Source organism: Nerophis ophidion, linkage group LG17 (assembly GCF_033978795.1).
Source record: "Nerophis ophidion isolate RoL-2023_Sa linkage group LG17, RoL_Noph_v1.0, whole genome shotgun sequence".
NCBI classification, from domain to species: Eukaryota; Metazoa; Chordata; class Actinopteri; order Syngnathiformes; family Syngnathidae; genus Nerophis; species Nerophis ophidion.
The window spans coordinates 22,534,832-22,559,549 of record NC_084627.1 but is presented as its reverse complement, the minus strand read 5'-3'; the positions used below and the strand labels follow the sequence as shown (position 1 = coordinate 22,559,549).

Sequence of the window (24,718 nt, the reverse complement as noted above, 5' to 3'; positions counted from 1 at the left end):
CGTGCTGCAGGGGGCGGTACCATGCGATGACGATCAAAGAAGTAGCGACGGAAAGTAGGCGAAGAAGAAGCACACCAGCGGCAGTCAACATGGCGTTCAGTTTTGGCGGTGGTGCAGCAGCCAACACGGCAGCAAGTAACTAAGCTTTCTTTAACTATTTTTTAAGGGAATTAGTTCATGATATCTTTTGGGCAAAAAATCCCACCATTATTGTTATCCTAACATGTTCGTGATATTATTTCTACTGATAGCTCGTCAATGGAAGCGAACAGCGGGGTTTAATCTCGTGGGGACGTCCATTAAAAGTGCCGTTTTCACAGCTGGCCACCAATAAACGTTAAAAGGATTTAAATAATGGTATAGGGCATTTACAAATGTCTGCTCTTTTGCCATGCATTTTTGTAGTTCAAGTTTTTTACTGAAATAGGTGAGCAGGGCATTTACAAATGTCTGCTCTTTTGCCATGCATTTTTGTAGTTCAAGTTTTTTACTGAAATAGGTGAGCATGGTGGAACAGGGGTTAGTGCATGTGCCTCACAATACGGAGGTCCCGAGTTCAATCCCGGGCTCGGGATCTTTCTGTGTGGAGTTTGCATGTTCTCCCCGTGACTGCGTGGGTTCCCTCCGGGTACTCCGGCTTCCTTACACTTCCAAAGACATGCACCTGGGGATAGGTTGATTGGCAACACTAAATTGATGAGGGGCGACTTGTCCAGAGTGTACGCCGCCTTCCGCCCGAATGCAGCTAAGAGAGGTTTCAGCACCCCCCGCTATCCCGAAAGGGACAATCGGTAGAAAATGGATGGAAGTTTTTACCGAAACCGCGTTTAGTGGCTAGCTAATGGCACATATTGACTAAGATACCGTATTTCCTTGAATTGCCGCCGGGGCGCTAATTAATTTAAAACCTCGTCTCACTTCTGCGCTTATTAAAGGCATGCGGTAAAAGTAAACAGGCGCTAATAATTTTAAAACCTTGTCTCACCCCTGCGCTTACCAATGGTATGCAGTAAAAAATTGAGTGCGATAAATAAAAATATTAAAGAAAATGTTTTCTGCGGCCCGGTGGTTGGGGACCACTGCTCTACAACATGTCATCGCGCCCACCCTTATACCATGCTATCTACGTGCCGGCCGGACGCATGTATTTCGCTGCTTCTCATAAGAGATTGCAATGCATACTTGGTCAACAGCCATACCTTTTACACTGATGGTTGTGATATAGACAACTTTAACACTCTTACTAATATGCGCCACACTCTGTGAACCCACACCAAACACATTTCTGTAGAACATCGGCTTTGTAACACATTATAAACGCAACATAAGAATTACCCAGAATGCCATGCATCCATGACTCTTGGGTATATTATACACGTGCCCCCAACCCCGCCCACCTCAACCGACGAATGGGGGGGGGCGCGGGGTTTGGTGCTAGCGGGGTGTATAATATAGCCAAGAGTCATAGATGCATGGCATTCTGGGTAAGTGTTATGTTGCATTTATAATGTGTTACAGAGCCGATGTTCTCCCGAAATGTGCTTGGTGTGGGTTCACAGAGTGTGGCAGATATTAGTAAGAGTTAAAGTTGTTTTATATCACAACCATCAGTGTGATCTGAATGGCTGTGGAACAAGACCCCTGGTTTACACATAGTATAAGCAAAAAAAAATCGCCCCGCCATTTTGAAAAAGACGACAGGGGAAGTGTCACTGGTGACGTCACGAATTTAACCCGGCGGTAAAAGTAAGCATGCGCTAATACATTTTGGGAGCAAGTTTGGCCCGGCAGTAATTCAAGGCAGGTGCATATTACAGTGTTTCCCACAGGTCAGGCATCTATTTGTGGTGGTGTGGTCGGGCAACGGGGTTTAGGGGGGGCGGCGGCGATGACCAAGAAGAACGCGGAGTTGGAATATAATTACAACACTTTATGTACATGTTTATATACATATTTATATAATATGTAACTACAAGCTCCATTCACAGACAGAGTCGCATTGCTTTTATGAGCGGTCAAGCGAGTCAAAAGCCGGAAAAAAATAAAAAATAAATAAAAATATATACATATATATATATATATATATATATATATATATATGAATTTTTTATTTTATTTATTAATTAATTTTTTTTATTTGTGGCGGCCGTAATTCTTTGGTGGCGGGCCGCCTCAAATAAATGAATGTGTGGAAAACCCTGTATTACATGCCCGGCGGCAATTCAAGGAAATACAGTAGCTGTTATGGTTAATGCCTTAAACAGTTAAAGGAGTGTAAGGGCAAAATTCTGCTATGACACCTTACATTAACCACAGTATATTTTCATGTGTGCAGACACCTCCGGATTTTCGTTCGGTTCGTTTGGCGCAAAGACCACAGCATCGACAGCTTTTGGTTTCGGCACCCCTGCGACCACCACCACCGCTTCGTCTGGATTCGGCAGTAAGTGCCCCCATCATCTACTCGCACATGCACAGTTAGAAACCCTTCTTCTTAGGGCTGGTCGATATGGCCTTTTTCTAATATCTCAATATTTTTAGGCCATATCGCGATACACGATTTATGCCCTTTGAGACACTAGTGATTTAGGGCTATATAAGTAAACATTGATTGATTGATATCTCCATATTTTGCCTTAGCCTTGAAGGAAAACTTGATACATATAATCACAGCAGTATGATTATTCTATGTGTCAACATTAAAACGTTCTTCTCCATACTGCATTAATATATGCTCCTTTTTGACCAAAACTGTATTTATTAAACAGTTATTAAGCAGTGGCACAAACATTCATGTCATTTCAAAACAGAAAGTGCGAGATTGTCAGAGACATTTTAAAACAAGCTACTAGTGCACTTTTGTGCATGATCTCCCTAAGATGACATATCAAAACAACACTAAATTAAAGTGCACTTTTTGTACAGAACGCCACTACAATAGTTTAAAACAAATAAAGTGCACTTCTGTGCATGACTTCACACAAGATATTTCAATAACTGTCTAATAAAAATGAGCAGCATAATAGGAAATCAAATAGTGTTCGTTCTTCGCTATGTGGTAGGTTAATGTGGATATTATCTCCTTTTGTTATTGGCTATTTTTTTCATACCTGTTGATCTGGAAATGTTTGCCTCGGCATTTGATGACGTGGGCGTGTGGCACCGAATGGAGATGTTGACAAGCGGAGTAAGCACTCTTCTTTCTCTAGCAGGTGACTTTTCAAATGATGCTACATATTAGCAGTAATGCTACTTTTTGTAGCAACACTTTTGCTCCACACTTGACAAATTACGGTTGTCTGTTCAACATATTCCCACTTGAAGCCAAACCACCGCCAGACGATGGACCCCCTGCTGTTTTTCTTGGGAATTAATTTTCCTTCATGTTACCAGATTCGCAGCTTCTTTCTCTCTTACCGCTCGCACCATAGCTAACGTTACCCATGTTGCTACCTCTCTGCTCCGCGAAGAAAAGAAAAAAAAATCAGGACAGGCCTAGGCCAAGGGAAAAACTTCATAGCCATAGCAGACATAAGCATGTGTGAAAGAGGGAAACATCAAAGAACACACAGGACTAAAAGAGCAGAGCTGATGCAAGTGCACAGAACACCTGCCAACAGCAGCCACACAAAAACAAATTATGTGTATAATGCTTTGTAACCTACGTGTTCCGAGTGCAGTCCTAAAATCAGGGTTTGTACAGGTGCTTACAAACATTGAAAATGCTTGGATTTTAATGTGTTTTCAAGATTTGAAAAATGCTTGAATTTTGGGTAAAGTGCTTGTATATACTTGGAAATGTTCATATTTCTTGTTCTAAAATGGAACAGAATAAAATAAAATAAAATTTCCTTAAAAATGAAAGCTACATGCTTGATCTGTTGGCTTTGCACGAGCCCTTACATTAGGTTGTCATGCCAGAGCCGTATATATGGCTCTGTGTCGCCCCCATGAGGACTGTGGTGCATCGGTCCATCATGCCGGGATGTTATCGTTTTAATGAACGTTGGATGGAAAATGACAAATACAAACTTTGAAAATAAAATAGACCAAATGCACGTGTAGCCTGCTGCAAAGTATACAAAAAATAAATCCAGCTTTTCGCAGCCTCTCTTCAATCATATGAAAGGTAAGCCACAGAAAATTCTAGCCCTACAAGTTAACTAACGTTAGCTAAAGGTTTGATTTCTAACCCTTTGGTACATGCTAGATCTAAACTGTGAGATCAGCCTTAGATGACATGTTAATTACGGACAGTTATTACGAGCTATGAAAGGAAAAAAAGTGAGCGTTTATCAATGATAAATTATAATGTTAGGGACTTCCCTCAACTAAAAAATGATTTGTTATCATAGCCACAGTTATAAGGCTAGATATGTTTAATGAAAGGTGACTGAGGTGTTGTGAAGCAAACAAAATATGTTCCTTGAATTTATTATGCTTATATTAATGTGGAACAGATTTGTTAATAAATGAGTGAAATTGAAATTTCGAGGGTACGCGTATTTATATCACATAATGCAGTTTAAAAGCACAAACACGGTGTGAAAATCAATCTGTGCTGTTCGATGTCATTGAGTGCTGTAAGAAAAAGAACAATTAATTGAAAAACACCGCAAATGTAGACACGTTTGCAAACACAAATGACATTGAATAGTCTACAGAAACACTGCTTCATTTTCTAGGCCCCATTCAGTTAAGGATAACTGCTGGTTCAATGTTAGGCTTAGGTTTTAGCAGATTTTGCGTATTTTCCCTTCAGACAGCTTTTGGTGACCTCAAACAACAAGGCCATGGATTGATTCACACACATTATTTCCAGTACCATTCCAGTGCCTTTTGAAGGGTACTGGAAAAACTGGAAAAGTTATCTTGAACGTCCTTTAAAAGTGCTTGAATTTGGCCATGGAAAAGTTGTACGAACCCCGTAAAATATCTTCCACTACAAACCTAACCTTCTCTTTTGCTAACTTATTTCCCAGTATTTCCTTTTCTCTATTGGATTTCCTACATTGTATCTATCAGTTAAAAAAACCCAGTCACCAATGTTTAGTTTATTCTTGTAAATTTAAGACATTTTCTCTTAAAATGACCTCCTTATCATTTTAACAATCTTCCTAGTCGTTAGTGTCCGCTCTGAGATCGGTAGGTCGTGAGTTCAAACCCCAGCCGAGTCATATCAAAGACTATAAAAATCGGACCCATTAATTTCCTGTTTGGCACTCAGCATCAAGGGTTGGAATTGGGGGTCACATGACCACAAAAGATTCCTGGGCGCATGCACCGCTGCTGCTCACTGCTCCCCTCACCTCCCAGGAGGTGAGGATGATGGGTCAAATGCAAAGGATAATCTTACCACACTTAGTGTGTGTGTGTGACAATCATTGGGACTTGAACTATTTTTTTTTTTCACTTTTATCCATATTCTCCTAATAGAGAGCTTTCAGTTTTGTAGGATTAGTTTTCCTGAAGCTGCAACATTGTATTTGCATTCAATGATTTTCATCCACTTCAACTATCGCCTTACCAGCTGGACTTAGGCTGGTCAGAGTTTAACAAGCCATTAGAAATCTTGTACAAACAAGCAATTAAAGTTATGGATAAAAAACTTAGGCACTATCTTCACTATGCCATTCTCAAAAAAATTCAGTATTTTAAATTCGGCCAGTCTTCACACATTTGCAGATTTAAAACTGACTTATAAAGTACTGCATGAATTGGCTCCAGATCCTCTGGCAGAGTTAATCAGCCAAAGAAACAGCTGTGAGTGTGTCACTCGAGGCTCTGACAGATGTGACTGTTATATTCCTCTGCGCAGGAGCACTTTCAGTAAGTCGGCCTGGCCAGTAAGGAGTGCAAACATGTGGAACTCCGTACATAAGGAAGTTAAACTGGTCACAACATACAAGGCATTCACAAAAAAAAAAAAAGTGGTTTATCAACTCCTACAGCTGCCAGCACTAAAAGATGAGCCTGTTTCGATGCTATGATAAATGTTATATTGTGGTGTATATTATTTTGTATTATATCATATATAAATTGTGTGATTTTTTTTTTTTTTCTTGTCGTTTTCTTTGAAATTATAATTGTACTGCCTTTTTTACATTATGGCCAGGGGACTACGGATGAAAACTAGCCTTCTGGCTAATTCTAGGTTTTTTAACCGTGTGTAGTAGTGGTGTAACGGTACACAAACATTTCGGTTCGGTACATACCTCAGTTTAGAGGTCACGGTTCGGTTCATTTTCGAACAGTAAGAAAACAACAAAATATAATTTTTTGGGTTATTTATTTAACAAATTTGCAATATCTTCCACCAAAAATATTTTTCTTAGTGGAATATTTGATGTGAAGTATTGGGAACCTTGGATATGTCAATAATTTATAACAGCATTGATTTTGATTCAATATTATGTTTTTAGCAATGACAGTTTGAAAGAAAAAAAAACAGCTTTGTTTTATTAGTCAACATTGCAACTTTTTCTAAATTACATTAAACCTTCAAGCTTTTTTGTTTCACTTCTGTTATGTTTTTGTTTATTTTAATAGTATTTCTAGAATGTGCCGTGGGCTTTTAAAACATTAGCCGTGGGCCGCAAATGGCCAACGGGGCACACTTTTGACACCCCTGCCATAGATAATAAAAAAATGTATCTGATAAATCAATGGATAAAAAGCAGAGCCTAGAGACGCATGGGCGTTTATCATAACTCTGTCGCTCTCTGCCCTCTGTTGCACGAACAATGTGTTTTGTTTTTAACCCCTTCTTAACCCTGAACGTACATTGTTAATGCACGCAACCATAACTCAAAATGCCGGACATTTGAGGCATTTAAGAAACTCAGCCCTGACAGCTTAGCAAAAGAGGACATGTACGGTGAAAAGTGAACGTATGGTCAGTCTATCTTAGCCCGATCGCTGCTAGCATGCTAGCAAAAGAGGACATGTCCAGTGCTAGCAGCGGTCGGGCTAGGATAGACTGACCATACTACCTCTTTTCACTGGACATGTCTTCTTTTGCGGGGCTGTCAGGGCAGAGTTTCTTAAATGCTTCAAATGTCCTGCATTTTAAATATTGTTTACGCCACTTAATACGTCCGTCTGGAAACCGAAACCCCCGTACCGAAACGGTACAATACAAATACATGTACCGTTAAACCCCTAATGTGTAGTCAAAGTTAAAGTTAAAGTTAAAGTACCACACAGTAGGTGTGGTGAAATGTGTCCTCTGCATTTGACCCATCCTCTTGATCACACCCTGGGAAGTGAGGGGAGCAGTGGGTAGCAGCGGTGCCGCGCCCGGGAATCATTTATGGTGATTTAACCCCCAATTCCAACCCTTGATGCTGAGTGCCAAGCAGGGAGGCAATGGGTCCTATGTTTTTATAGTCTTTGGTATGACTCGGCCGGGGTTTGAACTCCCAACCTACCGATCTCAGGGCGGACACTCTAACCACTTTTATTCCTGCAAATTTAAGAAATGTTCTCTTAAAATGACCCCCTTATCATTTCAACAATCTTCCTAGTCATTAGTGTCCGCTCTGAGATCGGTAGGTCGTGAGTTCAAACCCCAGCCGAGTCATATCACTGAGTAGGTCTTGTTTTTAATGAAATTGCATTGCCGCTTTAAAAAAAACTAATCTTAATCTCAATCTTTTCATTAGGCCCTTATTCTCCTTCATATGAATTTTGCCTCACCAAAGTTTCTCATAATCAGACTGCTCATCTGCTTATTGTAGCTATCACAGCTCCTAGTTTTGGGACCGCCACCACCACTGCGGCCGCACCAGCTGCAGGATTTACCTTTGGCTCCAACACTGGTATGTAACACTTTTAAATTTTAACGTGCTTCTTTTTTAATATCATTCTTCATACTATTTTTATCTTAGCTCTTGTCATTTAACTGTCTCACTCTCTCCCTCTCGCTGCCCGCCTCTGCTCGGCCGCAGGATTTGGGGGGCTGGGAGCTGGAAGCACCACAGCTGGTGGGTTTAGTTTTGGGGGGTTCGGTTTAAATGCCAACCCGACAACAGTCGGCTTTAACGCAAGCTGCTTCGGTGCAGCGTCCACCACTGGCACTGTTTTCAATTTTGGGAATAGCCTGGCTAGCACAGGTAGATCCCCTTGTGATTTGATTTAAATCGGTACAGTTTTCATCCATTTTTGTTGTGCTTCCTCATCTCACGTTATTTGTCTCATTGGACTTCATGCTATATTGTTTGCATGAGGAGACAACATGTCAATAATACTCATTTACTTTGACTCACCTCCTTAGTAAGACACAAGACCAATGTTGCACTTTCATATTGATTTCAGCTATAAATGATTCAAATTCATAGTTTTTTTTAGTTCGTATTAGACATCATGTCTTGAATGTCTTTGTCTAATTTTTGTCATTACTGATTTGACATCAATTTGTTTGCTACACAGGCGCTTTTGGTGGCTTTGGGGCAACGACGACTGCTGCTGCACCAGGGTCCACATTTAGCTTCGCTCCCTCTACCAACGCAACAGGTAATGAATGTATTAGGCTACTGACACTTTAAAATGCCCCTTTTCTATTGAATGGTCCTCACACAGCTATACCCGGCTATTGATGCTTTTCCACTGCTAATATATCAGAAATGATGATGTCACACTGATAATCCGATAATATAAAAAAAAAAATAATATAACTTAGATTTATATCGCGCTTTTCTAAACACTCAAAGCGCTCACAGAGAATTGGGACTCAACATTCATTCACACCTGGTGATGGTAAGCTACATCAGTAGCCACAGCTGCCCAGGGGTAGACTGACGGAAGCGTGGCTGCCAGTTTACGCCTACGGCCCTTCCGACCACCACCTATCATTCATTCACCAGTGTGAGTGGCACCGGGGCCAAAAGGTGAAGTGTCCTGCCCAAGGACACAACGGCAGCGATTTTTTGGATGTCAATAGGTGGGAAGCGAACCTGCAGCCCTCAAGTTTCTGGCCGGCTGCTCTACCCACTACGCCATGCCGCCCTGAAAAAATAGCTCCAATAACTGACATAAAATAAGATAAAACGTTACAATGAGGCGAGTTTACCAATATTGTGCTAGAAGTTGTTCAGGGTGAACAAAATCAAGCGGTCCTTACATCGCTTAAAGGGGTTGTATAACGATTTTTTTTTTTTTACATTTAAAACACTTCCTTGTCTAAATCGATGTCTCCAAGACGGCCGGCAAAAAATATCTATTTCTCAGCTGTGAGCCGTATGGGCTGCAGTTGTAATACACTTTTCCACCACTTGTGGCAGTAATGACAAACCCAAAAAAATAGAAGTCTGGAGCTAAAGTCATATGTACATTTCCTAAGTGCAAAAATTAAGACTAAAGTGGTGAAACTTTATTTTCATTTGCACTTTAATTTTAATAATCATGTAGTTAAAAAAAATATTATTAATTTAGTTTATTTATTCTAGCACAATACAATTGTTTGTTAATTTATTTTTTATCGGTTATTTATGACTCCTTTCTTATGCAATATATTTGGTTAGTGCTATTCTTTCTAATCAGCCTGACCTAAGCCTAAAGTTCATGTATTAAATCATTAATAATATTTGTGATTAAAACATGGTTTCACATCAATTGACATGGTTGTAAACTGCAAGTGGGTTAGATATAATTATTGAATATGATAAAAATCAAGAGTAAGATTATGAATTCAGTGTTAATATTTGAGTGGTACCCGGTACTCCTTTTGTAGTGAAAAAGTTGGGGGCCGAGGTCAAAAAGGTAAAGAACCTTTGTTCTTTATAACATTTAATGGTGTCTCTATGGTCCAAATTTTGCTTTACAGACCATCCTCAAACTGCTTTTTTGACTGTCTCTTCAGGATTTTCCGTTTTGTGGGTGGTCTTATTTACGCTCCGGAACCCTTCTTTGGGTCAAACCCCCTTTGACTCTGTCTTCACCTTGTCAGCTGTGTTGTAGTTTTGGCACTTCCATATTCAGTCTACTGACAGATATAAGTTGGAACTATACACTAGTTTTCATTAGAAATGGCAACAGCGGAGGATTTTAGCCTGCATGTGCTTGTACACGCTAGTCTGCCCCATAACAAGAGGATAGAGAAGAATAAGGAACTTATTGAATACAACTTTGGACTTCATCTGGATAGAAATGTGTACTTGTGCAAAGCTCTATGGGTAAATCTATACCATGTGTGGAGAGACCCGCTGATGAAACTAAGGCAAAATACTTCGTAATCGTCTCAAATTCCAGACTGCTCCTTTGGAAAGAGACAGTGATTTCTCAGCCATGCCTCAATGGTTTGGATTTAAAATTTTCAGGTGTTATGGGAATCCCATATACACAAAAACAGGTACCAACAGAGAAGAACATTTGTATTTGCATAATATAACCCTCCTTAAGCCCATTGGACCTCACAGTGTACACAAACATGGAATCGGCAGTGCAGGACTTTTTAACGCCTTAAAAAGAAGACTTCATGCGAGAGAGGCAAACCCACTGGTTTTGACACTTCACACCTTACTTGCCACCCTGAAACGCCGCCAGCAGTCATGCCTCAAAAGCCCATGAAGATGCCTGCGCCAGCAAAGCCCACCGCAAAGAAAGGCCACTGGCCGTTCTCACCACCACTGCATCCAAAAAGTGCGAAAAACTAAGTGATGGCGCTGGACAGAGCAAGCAAAAACAGACTTAGCTTCTGTGTTTGCCAGCGGGAGTAGGGCTGGATGATATGATTGTGATTAATTGGCGTTTGATCACGGTGCTCAGCTGTTAGCATATATTACCTCAATCAAACATGGCGGAAATATCTGTTCGAAGATACCGGGATGCAACTGTGCTTTGTATAATCCTGTATGGCACAATCCGCTTTTATTGACCGTGCTTCTTACGGTGTCTGTGAATGTGCGTGTGTTTGTGTACCTCCTGTGTGCGTGACCGTACCTATGCACCGTCGCAAAAGTCAGGCTTGTCAAGACGTAATTAATGTTCAATCGGCATTTTGCCTCTTCCCCATACACAGCTGTAATGCAGCCTAGAAGAACACACATACTTATTGCTAACACTAGCAAAGAAGTTGAAAAACAACATTGAGAAGGAGCAGCAACTTTAGTGATAAGACTTGAGTCCCACTGTCTGCTGCAGCTCACCAGTAATCCTGCCCTAAATGCGGACTTGCAGGCAGGCGCAGAATCTGTTTGTGATTGAGCCCGACTGTAAGAACAAACACACATACTTATTTAATCAGAAAAAAATCATTTTTACAAATAAATATTTATCAATCAGACTCATTTTTGAGATTGTGGATATAAAACTTTTTGTTCCTGAAATTATTATTAAATATGTTTTATGAATGCGTGGGTTCCCTCCGGGTACTCCGGCTTCCTCCCACCTCCAAAGACATGCACCTGGGGATAGGTTGATTGGCAACACTAAATTGGCCCTAGTGTGTGAATGTGAGTGTGAATGTTGTCTGTCTATCTGTGTTGGCCCTGCGATGAGGTGGCGACTTGTCCAGGGTGTACCCTGCCTTCCGCCCGATTGTAGCTGAGATAGGATGGATGTTTTATGTTATTACACATTTTACATTACCTCTAATCCAAACTGCACTTTCATGTACTTTTATTAAATATAAGCTCCAGTGTTTGAGTTAAAAAAAAAACTCCAAAATCTGAGTCACCTCTTGCCAATTGCAAAACCACTGGTGAGAAACACTGATGTGTACAAATAATTAAAGCATACAAATATAAATTACCATTTGAAAGTGAGGTTAGATCAATGTTAACTTGAAATAAGTCTTTAATATTTAGTACACCACTGAATCTTTGTTTACCGCAAAATGAAATTTGTGACGAAATGCAAAATAATAAAACAACATTAAAAAAAAAGTAGTTTTTCTTTTTACCCCAACAAAACATACCAAAAAAGAAGCTTAACTCTAGTTGAAGTTCGGACCGTAGTGTGGATTACCTGTACTGTTGCACCTCTATTAAACGCAATCATTGATCTTATCAAAATGACCGTTGTCAGCTGTTAGCATATATTACTCGATCAAACATGGTGTAAATGTCTATAACAAGATACTGAAGTAGTAAACAGTAGGGATGGAACGGTAATCTGTATAATCTCGCACATGACAATCCCCCTTTTAGAACAAAATAGAAAATTGTGATAATCCAAATCGGATATAATAAAATTAATTGTGATCATTTTTTTTTATGCCATATCGCCCAGCCGTCGAAGGAAGGGCAGAGGAGACACACAGCCGCTCTCCTTCATTTGAGTTCCACTGCCAAGTAGACTTAACTATTTCTCATGGATGCCAAGACGTGAGAGAAAAAACTCCAGATACACTGTATTTTTTCCCTGAGCAGCAACATGCCACTGGAGGAGCCCAGAGATAAAACATTTGACAGCTGCAATAAATAAATTATCTGTATCGGTCTTGAGAAGCACAAATTTATCGGTATTTACTTGACAACAAAAAATTGTGCGTCGTTAGAAATTGTGTGCCGATAACATTGGTCACTCATTGTTCCACTTAATGTAGATTTAGCTTATATTTGATACACTCAAACAAGCAAACCCCAAAAGGGAAAACACTGGTTTATATTTCATTTTTATTTTCAGGTTTGTTTGGTAACACACAGAACAAAGGCTTTGGTTTTACTTCTGGCCTTGGTACTGGAACGGCTTCCGGGACAACCGGATTCGGAACTGGATTAGGAACAACTACTCTGGGTGGCTTCGGTGGCTTCAATATCCAGCCCACTCAGCAGCAGCAAGGTGAGTGCTCGCAATTTGCATAATGTCACTTCTTTGAGCCTTATCTTCTCCAATGTTTTTGCCAGCGAGCTGACATTTGCCAAAAAGGTGTTATTTGCAAATTGTGGTCAATATAATATTGGAACGTATTGTAATATGACAGACATGCAATAGAAAACAGTAACCTGTAATATACTCTGATAATAATAACTGATTAACTAATAACCTGCTCAGTGGCCTTGTGGTTAGAGTGTCCGCCCTGAGATCGGTAAAACGTGAGGTGAATCCCCGGCCGAGTCATACCAAAGACTATAAAAATGGCACCCATTACCTCCCTGCTTGGCACTAACAATCACGGGTTGAAACTGGGGGTTAAATCACCAAAATGATTCCCGAGCACAACCACCACTGCTCATCAACTCCCAAGGTGATGGGTCAAATGCAGAGAGTAATATCACCACAACTAGTGTGTGTAACTATCAGTGTTAATTTAACTTTAATATCACTATGCTGTATATGTGAATTAAAGTCCAAAATACAACACTGAACTACTATCGAAAGTCCTGCAGGTGTCAGTCATGTGCCAACAGCCACACACATCAAATGTTTCCCTGCAGCTCCACCTGCTGGATCTGGTGGCTCACCTCCCCACCAGCAGCAAAAATTTAAAATTAATTTTCTGGTCCTTGCTTATTAATGTGGATCAGAGTCACACTTGTACTTCTCTGTGGTTTTAAGTAATTCCTAAACAATCCAACCCCCAAACGTCAAACAGATTATAACATCTTGTCATATCTGGACAATGGCATATGTTAAAAATGACACCTGTCCTTTTAATGAGTGAAATGGTAATCTTTGTGCTTCACAGGAGGTTTGTTTGGCCAGCTTGCCCAGCAGCAAGCTCAGCCAAATACCTTGTACCAGCAGGTGACAGCACTGTCAGCCCCCACCTGGTTGGGAGACGAGCGTGACACTATACATGCTAAATGGAACCAGCTGCAAGCCTATTGGGGCACGGGGAAGGGCTACTTCAGCAACAATAACCCACCTGTGGACTTCAACCAGGAGAACCCCTTCTGCAGGTTCAAGGTTGGTCATGCAGAAAAGATGGGGTTTGGGTAATTAATTTAATATCTGAGCTGTATTTTTATCTTATGCATCCCCAGGCTGTAGGATACAGTTGTGTGCCAGTCAGTAAGGACGAGGATGGTTTAGTGGCCTTGGTCCTCAACAAAAAGGAAGCAGATGTGCGGGCGCAGCAGCAGCAGCTGGTGGAGACGCTGCACAAGGTTCTGGGGAGCAACCAGACGCTGAGTGTCAACGTAGACGGCGTCAGATCCCTGCCTAATGACCAGTACGTTTTCACCATTAACACGCTTACACACCCTCCACTAAGGAGGTTGTTTCCTTGTAATAGTTTTTTGTTTTATGGAAATTACTGACTATAGTTTTTACATAATATAAAAGATAAATATTCAGTATGTTATCCAGACATGGGCAAATTAAGGCCTGTGGGGCCGCATGCGGCCCGTCGAGCTTTTCAATCTGGCCCGCCTGACATTCCAAAATAATTGTTTTAGATGTTTAAGATGGAAAGTGTAGCTGCCATTAGGGCTGGGCGACATATCGATATATACGATACATCGCAGGTTTGTCTCTGTACGATATAGAAAATGACTATCGCAATATTCGATTATATGTTCTCACACCGTTGCTTTAAGCTGCGTGCATTACATTACTGGCGTGTCTCACTCCTTCTCGTCTGTCCTTCTCACAGAGACGTAAAATAAGCCCTCCATCGTACATACGTCACATAGTGTCTAGCGTCATATGCTCTCGCCGAAAGCTAACGTTAGCATGGCTAACGTTAGCTGAGTCAGATCGAGTTGCATTTAGCTGCGTGCATTACACAACAGGCGTGTCTCACTCCTCCTCGTCTCTCATTCTGACAGATACGGAAAACAAGCCCGCCTTCTTACATACGTCACATACTCTCGCGAGTCTAGCGTCATAGCTCTCGCCGATCAGAGAGGTAGCAGCATGGCTAACTTTAGCTGAGCCAGGTCGAGCGAGCGGAGCTTGTGACAATACAAGAGTGAGATGGAGCGAAACTTATCACAAATGGAGGAAGAACAATAAATGCCCAACATTAAGAGCAGGGGATCCATCATCTGGCGGTGGTTTGGCTTCAAGTGGGAAGATATTCAGCAGACAACAACAATATGCTCTTCAATGTATATACTATGATGATTACCCTGTGTGATGACTGTATTATGCTGATAGTATATATTTCCATCCATCCATTTTCTACCGCTTATTCCCTTTTGGGGTCGCGGGGGGCGCTGGCGCCTATCTCAGCTACAATCGGGCGGAAGGCGGGGTACACCCTGGACAAGTCGCCACCTCATCGCAGGGCCAACACAGATAGACAGACAACATTCACACTCACATTCACACACTAGGGACCATTTAGTGTTGCCAATCAACCTATCCCCAGGTGCATGTCTTTGGAGGTGGGAGGATGATTAATGTGGACCCTGACTTAAACAAGTTGAAAAACTTATTCGGGTGTTACCATATAGTGGTCAATTGTACGGAATATGTACTGTACTGTGCAATCTACTAATAAACGTATCAATCAATCAATGCAAAGTATGCAGCAGAAGTGTTACTACAAAAAGGTAGCAAGACTATTAATTTGTTCTATCATTTAAAAAGTCACCCGTGCGAGAATGAAGAGTATTTAATGAATACATTTTTGGTCAATTGACTTAGTTGTGATTTCCCTCTCTGCATGAAAGTTGAAAAGTAGCATATACAGTATTAATGCAGTATGAAGAAGAATGTTTTAATGTAGACACATAGAATCATCATACTGCTGTGATTATATGCATCAAGTGTTCATTCAAGGCCAAGGCAAAATATCGTAATATATATCGTAAATCGCAATATGGCATAGAAACATTGCGATATTATTAAAAGCCAATATCGCCCAGCCCTTGCTGCCATTATGATGTGCAGTGATGTTTTCTAATGACCGGAAGTCTTCAACTATACTAAGTCTTTCAATGCTTGGAATCCACATCATAAACTAGTTACTATGGTCATCTAATTAGTTACTATGGTTATCAAATTACTTACTATGGTCACTATGAGATGTCTCATATTGTTGAGGGGGGAGATTTTTCACTGTTTGTTGCATTTTGGTTGCGTTTCGGTTAATTGCAAAATATGTTGTCCATATTCAGTGTTTTATCATTCGTAGTTAATATTGTAAATCCCACATTCTTTATTTTCATGTACATTCTGGGTGTCTCATTCATTAAAGAAAATTCAAGTTCCGTTCCGTTTTTTAAGGCTGTCTGTCATAACGTTATTAGCTTTCAATCATTATTGTGAGGTTTTGTATTAGTGCTCCTAAAAATAGATATACCGGCCCCCAGACACACTTTTTAATCTAAATCTGGCCCCTAGAGTAAAATAATTGCCCAGGCCTGATGTTACCTGTTAATTCAGCCTTGTCTCTATTTAGCTCTGGGCTGTGGAATCCTAACATGTCGGCCAACAGGAGAACAAAGCAGATTTATCCTGTATTCAACTTGATTATGTCGGAGTATTTTATCAAAAGATACGATAGAGATATCATTTATCTAATAATATTTTAAAACCCATAAATCAGCAAAATAGCGATACGGCATTATATGTTGTTATTTTTTAGGACAATACATTCGGCTCTTGTTTATGGCTGTTAATTGGTTCCAGACATGGCTGCGAAAAATGAATTTCTGCAAAGTAGTAGTTTCAAAGCTAGATAATAAATAAACCGTCTACGACTTTCCAATTAAGGTTTTTTTTTTTTACAAAAATAAAAGCCCTCTAAATAACACCCTTTAGTCACCTTTCTACTCATTTAATCCAATATAGTAATGCTGTTAGAGGTTTAGCCAATCAGTGGCTATGACACTGAACAGTGCGCTCTGTACGGCTTAGTCTTCTCGTGACCAAAACTACTGTAGTATCGATATTTTAAATTTAGCCATGTTTATGCTTGACCTTGCTTAATTTAGGACTAAAACATTGTAGAATATGCTTCAGAAAAATGTTTTGAAACTCTTAAAAAAAAAAAAAATACGAAAATTGGGGAGGGACGACTTCAAAGGTAACAAAATATGAATACCAAAGTCTACACTTTGATTTTGTTTGAGGTCTGCCTCGTCTTGAACGCTCTTCATGTTTAATATGAATGCATCGTATTCCTCTCTCTCAGGACAGAGGTGATCATTTATGTGGTGGAGCGCTCCCCCAATGGCACTTCCAAGCGCATTCCTGCCTCGACACTCTTCACATACCTAGAGCAGGCCAACATCAAGGTGCAGCTCTCGCAGCTGGGTGTGACGATGTCAGTCACACGCACCGAACTCTCGCCTGCTCAGCTCAAACAGCTGCTCCAGACCGCCCCTGCAGGTGAACATTTATATGCTGTACCCAGCTCCTTTTTATGTCCATGTTTTTACTAAAGGTTTTTTGTCCTCATTAGGGGTAGACCCCATCATTTGGGAGCAGGCCAAGGTGGACAATCCAGAACCAGAGAAGTAAGTCCTTTTTAAAGGTTAAGCATACAAAAGGCTGGGCCGATAAAACAATATCAGTATATATCGCGATAAACATGTGTTCGATATATATTTTTTTTATCCGTCTGAAGAAACAGAAAGTTGTGAGGCAAGTTTGGTTACATGAACAAAGGCACTCCTTAACCAAAAACGCAGGAAGTGATCACTGATTAATTGGAGTGATACGCTAAAGGCCAATCAGGTAATGGTATTAACCAGGGATGCCCATTGCGTTAATTGCGAGCTACCAATCGATCACGGAGGGTGTGTCAGTCGACCACCAGCTAAGCATTAAAAAATAGAAAATGAAAAAATTAGCGATCATCAATCTTCACTAGGACGTCACTTCCCTCAATTGATTGACATTTGTGGCACCCGAGGATCTTGTGCGATGACGCTTGCTGCTCCGAGCTCCTTAATAAGGAAAAAAATCGACTGAGGAAGGCAAGAAACACTTTTCATTTCAACAGACTCTCGTGCCGTACATGCCGTCAAAAGCCTAGAGATCAACCGCACAGTTCCTGTCTTCACAATAAAAGTGCTGCTCCATCCTGTCTGTGCTAACAAAATAAACTGCTCAGAAAGATAGCGTTCACAGGCTAGCAAGCTACAGAGTATGGAAACTAGACAAATAAGATGCCAAAAACCAACAACTTTAATGTGGTATTGGACCAAAAATATTGTATTTGTATTTACATGAAACACTTTTAACATGTTAACCAAACACATCTGTTTCATAAATAAACATAAAGTGTGCGTGCGTGCGTATGTGTGTGTGTGTGTGTGTGGAGGTACATCACCTCGACTTGGTCATTTGAAAAGTAGCTCGCCTGCAAAAAAAGCGTGGCCACCCCCAAATTATTAAATGTTACACAGACTCAGAACTTCATGGCACTAAACCTGCAAAAAATTGTTCCGATGTTTCTTTTTTTGCATTTTCACGCTCTGCACTAATTTGTTACACTTTATTAAGCCTTTCTCACATGTTCCTTATTTTTGCACCTTCATTTCAATGTGATTTTAAAATTTTGCATACATTAATAGTTTTCCGTGGTTGCGTTGACAGTTCCTTTCCTTTCTGCCTTGGTAGCCAAGGGGATTATAATCAGAGGAAGGTTACATTTAAAACAAAAATGAAATTATTAAATTAAATTTAAATTAAATTTAAATTATTTTTCTCTTGTTCCTTTTTTAAAACGTCATTAAAAATATATCAATAATTATCGATATCGACCGATATAAAACACTTATTTAGTGATAGTTTTCAGCCATATTGCCCAGCCCTAAGCCTACACCACTTAGACAAATTGGGCAGTCCTGCCTATTGCTGTATCTGTGATTATGTTGAACCTCCATTCATGAGTTCTTCTCTTATCTCTCTCCAGGTTGATCCCAGTGCCTATGGTTGGCTTTAAAGAGCTGCATCGTCGACTGCAGATTCAAGACCAGATGACAAAGCAGCACCAGACGAGAGTGGACGTATGTTTTTATGTACTTTACCTACATTTAAAAACAAACTGGAATCAGTAGAGCATAAAACTCTGCCAGGGTGGGACCATCTTAACATATTTACAGCGACAGTACTTACTTCCTATTTGGGTTGCACACATAGCCACAGTTCTCCCCCTAGTACAGGGGCAATATTATGTGCTGTACCTTCATAGCATGCCATAATTTAGACTACAAGGATGTTCCGATCAGGGATTTATACTGCAGATTTTAATACCGATCATCCGTGAGTAAGATCGGCATATACCAATCACATGTATGAACTGTAAACCTTTCAATGTATTTATTGTGAGTTTAACTAAATCAGCTCAATATTAATCTAGTTCCTTATTCTCTTTTATAACATACAATTGTTTGAGCAAAACAATGTGGATACACAATAACTAAACAAAATCAAAAACTATTCTATTACTTATTTAGCTTATTTTGGCCCTCAAAGTCCTTCTGGGTCCATGGAATTTTTAAACCATAATAACAACGAAAATAAAACTATCTACAGGGTTTCCGCTAAACGGCCAAGCTACATGTGGCGATGGCGGCGTGGTCAAAATGTCATCAAGTAATTTGCATAATTTGCTATGATGATATGATTTTCTTTAAAAAGGCTAAGAAAATGTATCCATAAATGTAAAACGAATCGGTTTTATTGAGTGTTATATTTTTTTCATTTTGCCAAATTTTTAATTGTTGATGCTTTTTGTACAAGGTACTTTGTTGAGATGTTTTCAAGTGTTTACAGACTTTCAATGACTTTTTTTTAAATGAAAAACAATTAGCATCACATTTAGCATCTTCTTCTGGTGTTGTTATAAAATGTACTCGTGTTTCGAGACGCTACTTCTGTCCTTCAATGTCCCTGACTAAAAATGTTGAAGCGAGCATGACGTCACACTTGCTATGTGCTGTTACTCGAGTTAGACTGTCTTTTTTTAAAAGCCGCCACTGTCCTCCAAATATCTGCACATTTTGAAGATGGCTGTCCGCGGGTGTATCTGCAATATATATGAAAATCACGTTCATATCGCAGTTGTGCCGACAACGCTCCAGACAATGGTGCACGTTTTGGTTAGATCCGGTTTCGGCATTGCGGTCTTCGGTGAGCAGTCTTTTTTCGGTGGTCAAGTTTTTGGTACATCTCTTGTCAATAGTGCGCAAATAATCGTGTGTGTGTGTATATATGTGTGTGTATATATATATATATATATATATATATATATATATATATATATATATATATATATATATATATATATATATATATATATATATATATGTATATATATGTATATATGTATATATATGTATATATGTATATATATGTATATATATATGTATATGTATATATATATGTATATGTATATATATATATGTATATATATATATATGTATATATGTATATGTATATGTATATATATATATAAATAAATAAATAAATAAGAATGCCCAAAGAATGTTACACCCTGAAGAGACGGTCAGAAAGCATCTTCAAAATGGTCTGTAAAAAATAAATTATGCAAAAATTGTTACTGAAGAACCACCATTACATGTTATAAACCACAAGGAAGTGTTTTAGATGATGACCCCTTTAATGTGTGAAATGCACTTTTGCTTTTTAACATATTGCCTTTTACAGATTGTTGCCAATGACATCATTGAGCTTCAGAAGAACCAGGCGACCACGGTGGCCAAGATCGCCCAATATAAGAGGAAGCTGATGGATCTATCTCACAGGGTCTTGCAGGTACTTTCTGTCACCGCCTTTAATTTTTGTCCCGTTGATTCCACCATTTATTTTTCCGGCTTGTAACAGCGCCGCCTCTCCTTATTTTACTTAAACAGGTGTTGATCAAGCAGGAGATTCAGAGGAAAAGCGGTTATGCCATCCAAGTAGACGAAGAGCACTTGAGGGTGCAGCTGGACACCATTCAGTCAGAACTCAATGCCCCCACACAGTTTAAGGTGCAGGTTTTGGTTTACAACTAGACTAGAATACTATTGCAGTCTTTTCTTTTGTTCGCATGTGTTTACGACTTCTATACTTTTGGCAGAGTTCAGCTCTTCTGTCAAGTATAGACATTGTTTAGATATTTTAATCATTTTTGTTATATTTAGGGTCGCTTGAATGAGCTGATGTCCCAAATACGAATGCAGAACCACTTTGGCGCTGTGCGGTCAGAAGAGCGGTATAGCGTTGATGCTGACCTTCTCCGAGAAATCAAACAAGTGAGTGTTGCACTGCCACATCTTCAAATTCTTTATCCCCCTTCCAATCTGGTCCATTGTAACACATTTTGTTTGTTTCTCTATTCAGCACTTGAAACAGCAGCAGGACGGCTTGAGTCACTTGATCAGCGTCATTAAAGATGACTTGGAAGACATCAAACTCATCGAGCACGGACTGAGCGACAGTGGACACATGCGAGGCGGTATCCTGAGTTGAGCCGAGCAACACACACAAGCGCGCACACAAACCAACTCGCAATATCAATCTTCTGACGTGTGTGACACACACAAATATACATATTTGTCATTGTGCTGCTTCAATTAGGGGACTGTGAATATATATTTTTGCAGAGATCCAATCATTAATGTGCTTTCTGGACTGATATAGAAAGATCGCAGTGCCTATTGATAGCCTTCATGTCAAATCAGATTATGGATATGAGACTTTGAAGTGAAAAGACGTATTGACGGAAACACATTTGTACATTTGTATTGCTTTTATGTCTGCCATTAGAATGTTATTAAATTTCATTTCAGTTTGAAACCTTGTATCTCCCTGGTATAATGCTTATGGTCACCTCACGTCCCCCATGTTTACTTCCTCAGGTGAGCGTTTTTCCAACATCTCATCAAAGCAGGGCTTGACTTGATAGGATTCACACCACCTGGACAACCGCTAGCAGCAGAGTGGATTATCTTGGAGATTTATTTGTAAATGTCTGAAGACTTTGTGTTGAATGCTCCGGAGTCCATTACATATTTTGCCAATGTGTAGGTCACGGGTCAGACGTAAATGGCCCTCACCCTCCACAGGCTCTTCAATATTTTGTAGGTATTTGAAATATACTTTTACAATACACATTAGTCATAGCATTATACACCTGCATGTTTTATTTAACTGCATTAATCCTATTTTTAAAAGTATAATTATAAATTGGATATTCTAAAAATTAATTGTATTCATGACTTTTGTTTCCAAATTGAATTAATTTAACATTATTCTTGTATTTTTCGTGGTATGAACCTCGGGGGGTATTCCAGGTACGCGGTTTAACAAACTGAGTGTAAACCTTGAGTCCGTCCGAGTTGATTTACCCCAAGATGGGAAACACTGAATGTTGGATTTGAGAACAGCTGAGCTAAATCAGTTCAATCGGTCCGAATGTGTTGACTCGAGTCAAAACCACAGTAAAGTGCCATGATCAATGGAGTGCGGATTCGTTAATTCACAAAAGCAGCTGGGGACAGAAATTGCTGTCGGTTTTATGAGAAATTAAAATAAAATATTGATATACTTAACTGACAGATACTTACAGGCAGCCAATGCATATGTTTGAGTGTAAAAGTTAATGATTCCATGGTTAATCACATTTTGTTATCAGGACACAGGTAAAAAAAAGTCAAGAACTCATCTGAAATAAAATCTCATTTTAATTTAGGTGCAATCCCACCGATGAAAAACGCACCTGGAGGCATCTAAAATTAATATATCTGTGTTTTTCATATTTGACATCAGTGAGGGGAGGCAGGTGAGGCAGTGCCGCACGTGCCACCATGGAAAGAAAAAAAGTGTAAAAAGAAATAAAATAATAATTAAATTGTTATATGTATCCAGTGATTATACTTTATAAAGTTATTTTCCATTTAACTTCACCAGTTTTAGATTTGTTTTTATTCAAAATCACCGAATTTTCACATTTGCAGTTCAAATACTGAGAAGAGACTTGCGGTGAGTCAGCAGCCTGTTGAGCCTCACCTTGGATTGTGCAATGACTGCTAACTGCTGGCTGTTGTGCAGTGAGACCATATTGCAATATGAATGATATTATACATTTCCATAGTTTAGTTAGCTGTACAGTACAGTGTATTTTGTCAACAACTGTATGTGTGTAACGTATTTCTTGTGCTGGCCAATCATAAAACGACTGCGAAGACGCACTGTGTGAGGCATCTGTTCTCCCGCCTCCTGGTGATAGAGGGCACTAGTGATCCCAGGGATCATTCCTGCGATTACTCGGCTGCAGAATAAGTGACAACAAGCTACAGTTAGCAAGTAAAGTGCAGCGGCAGCGATCTTTTATTTTTTCCTGTCCCCTGGACTTTTAACATGGATGATTACATATCTAAAATAAAACAGTTTTCTAAACTGGACTTTCAATCGAAGCAGGAGGTAATAATTAAAGCAAGACCAACGCCGGAGCTAAAAGGTTTGCTTTAGACAGTGATCTCCATCGAGACAGAGATACTTTTAAAACTGAAGAAAGATAAGGAAAACTTCTATAAACAAGGTTTTTTTCAGAAGGAGTGGCGCATGGACATAATTTATAAGTAAAGGTAAGACCATAATAACGTTTTTTTTTAATTAAATGTGCTTTTTTGTGTGCTACAGTGTGTATGTGTAAAGAATGCTGGTTGAGCTTTTAAACATAACCCGGTAACTGCTGCCATTCAAATGGTGAAAAAGATACTCTTTAGGGTTCATATGTTTATAAATCTGACTGTGATGAAGTCAGTGCCTCACCAGCCATGAACCTCACCGCACGTCACTGTTTGACATAAATATATACATATATATATATATATATATATATATGTATATATTTATGTATGTATATGTATATATTCAGCCCTTTGAGACACTAGTGATTTAGGGCTATATAAGTAAACATTGATTGATATTTATGTATGTATGTATATATGTATGTGTATGTATGTATATATATGTATGTGTATGTATGTATATATATATGTATGTGTATGTATGTATATATGTATGTACATTATATATATGTATGTATATATATATGTGTACGTATGTATGTATATCTATATGTGTGTATGTATATATATATGTGTGTATATATATGTATGTATATATATATGTGTATATTTGTATGTATATATATATGTGTATATGTATGTATTTGTTTGTATGTGTATATAAGTGTATGTATATATACATGTATCTATGTATATGTATATATGTGTGTGTATGTATATATATATACATGTGTCTCTTTAAAATATGAGAGATTCTTATTGAAATAAGAAAACTAGTATGATATTTCAACTATATACTGTATATATATACATACACACAAACATATCTTTTGTTTCTTTCTGTAAAATCTGAGAGATTCTTATTGAAATAAGAAAAGTAGTATATTTCAACCATATATAAATATATATATATAATATATGTGTGTGTGTGTATATATATATATATATATATATATGTCTTGATTGGATTATCCAGAGAATATCGCTCGATGCCGTGGTAGAGCGCAATATGTATGTGTGGGAAAAATCACAAGACTACTTCATCTCTACAGAACTTTTTCATGAGGCGTTCCCTCAATCATCAGGAGAAATCTCATTAAAATGCCTTGATGTGTCACAAGGCATTAATAAATCATGTTCTTTTCGAATACCTCTATAACTGATAACAGTAGTTCAGCCGGGATATGCTCGTTTTAAAATTAGATTTACAGCCCCAAAATCTTATTGTTTTAATTTTAATGTCCCGCCCTCCACCGTTTGACCAATTAGAAAGTCTGTGAGTGTGTCACGTCCAGGTTGCCAGTTATGCACCGCCCTTTTCGTCTGGCTACTGCCAC

At 39.1% G+C, this 24,718-nt stretch overlaps 1 protein-coding gene across 2 annotated transcripts; it reads left to right on the top strand.

The window, feature by feature from the left end:
- nup54 (nucleoporin 54) lies at positions 1-21,645 on the top strand. 2 transcript variants are annotated; one of them, XM_061876581.1, is made up of 15 exons: positions 1-135; positions 2,336-2,443; positions 7,740-7,820; positions 7,950-8,114; positions 8,431-8,514; positions 12,625-12,780; positions 13,628-13,848; positions 13,926-14,113; positions 17,027-17,223; positions 17,297-17,351; positions 18,755-18,848; positions 20,512-20,619; positions 20,718-20,837; positions 20,991-21,101; positions 21,190-21,645. In XM_061876581.1, exons 1-15 carry the CDS (start codon positions 27-29, stop codon positions 21,316-21,318), a joined length of 1,926 nt encoding a protein of 641 aa, XP_061732565.1. In that variant the 5' UTR covers positions 1-26; the 3' UTR covers positions 21,319-21,645. The 2 variants fall into 2 exon arrangements, with proteins under 2 accessions (XP_061732565.1, XP_061732564.1); XM_061876580.1 differs by lacking the exon at positions 7,950-8,114.
- The last annotated feature ends 3,073 nt before the right edge of the window (positions 21,646-24,718 follow it).

Bases quoted from the DNA above. Each gene is read 5' to 3' on its own strand.
- nup54 (XM_061876581.1), top strand. From the start codon at position 27: ATGACGATCAAAGAAGTAGCGACGGAAAGTAGGCGAAGAAGAAGCACA. The intron at 8,515-12,624 runs GTAATGAATGTA...TTTTATTTTCAG, and splicing joins TCCCTCTACCAACGCAACAG to GTTTGTTTGGTAACACACAG. The intron at 20,838-20,990 runs GTGCAGGTTTTG...TGTTATATTTAG, and splicing joins ATGCCCCCACACAGTTTAAG to GGTCGCTTGAATGAGCTGAT.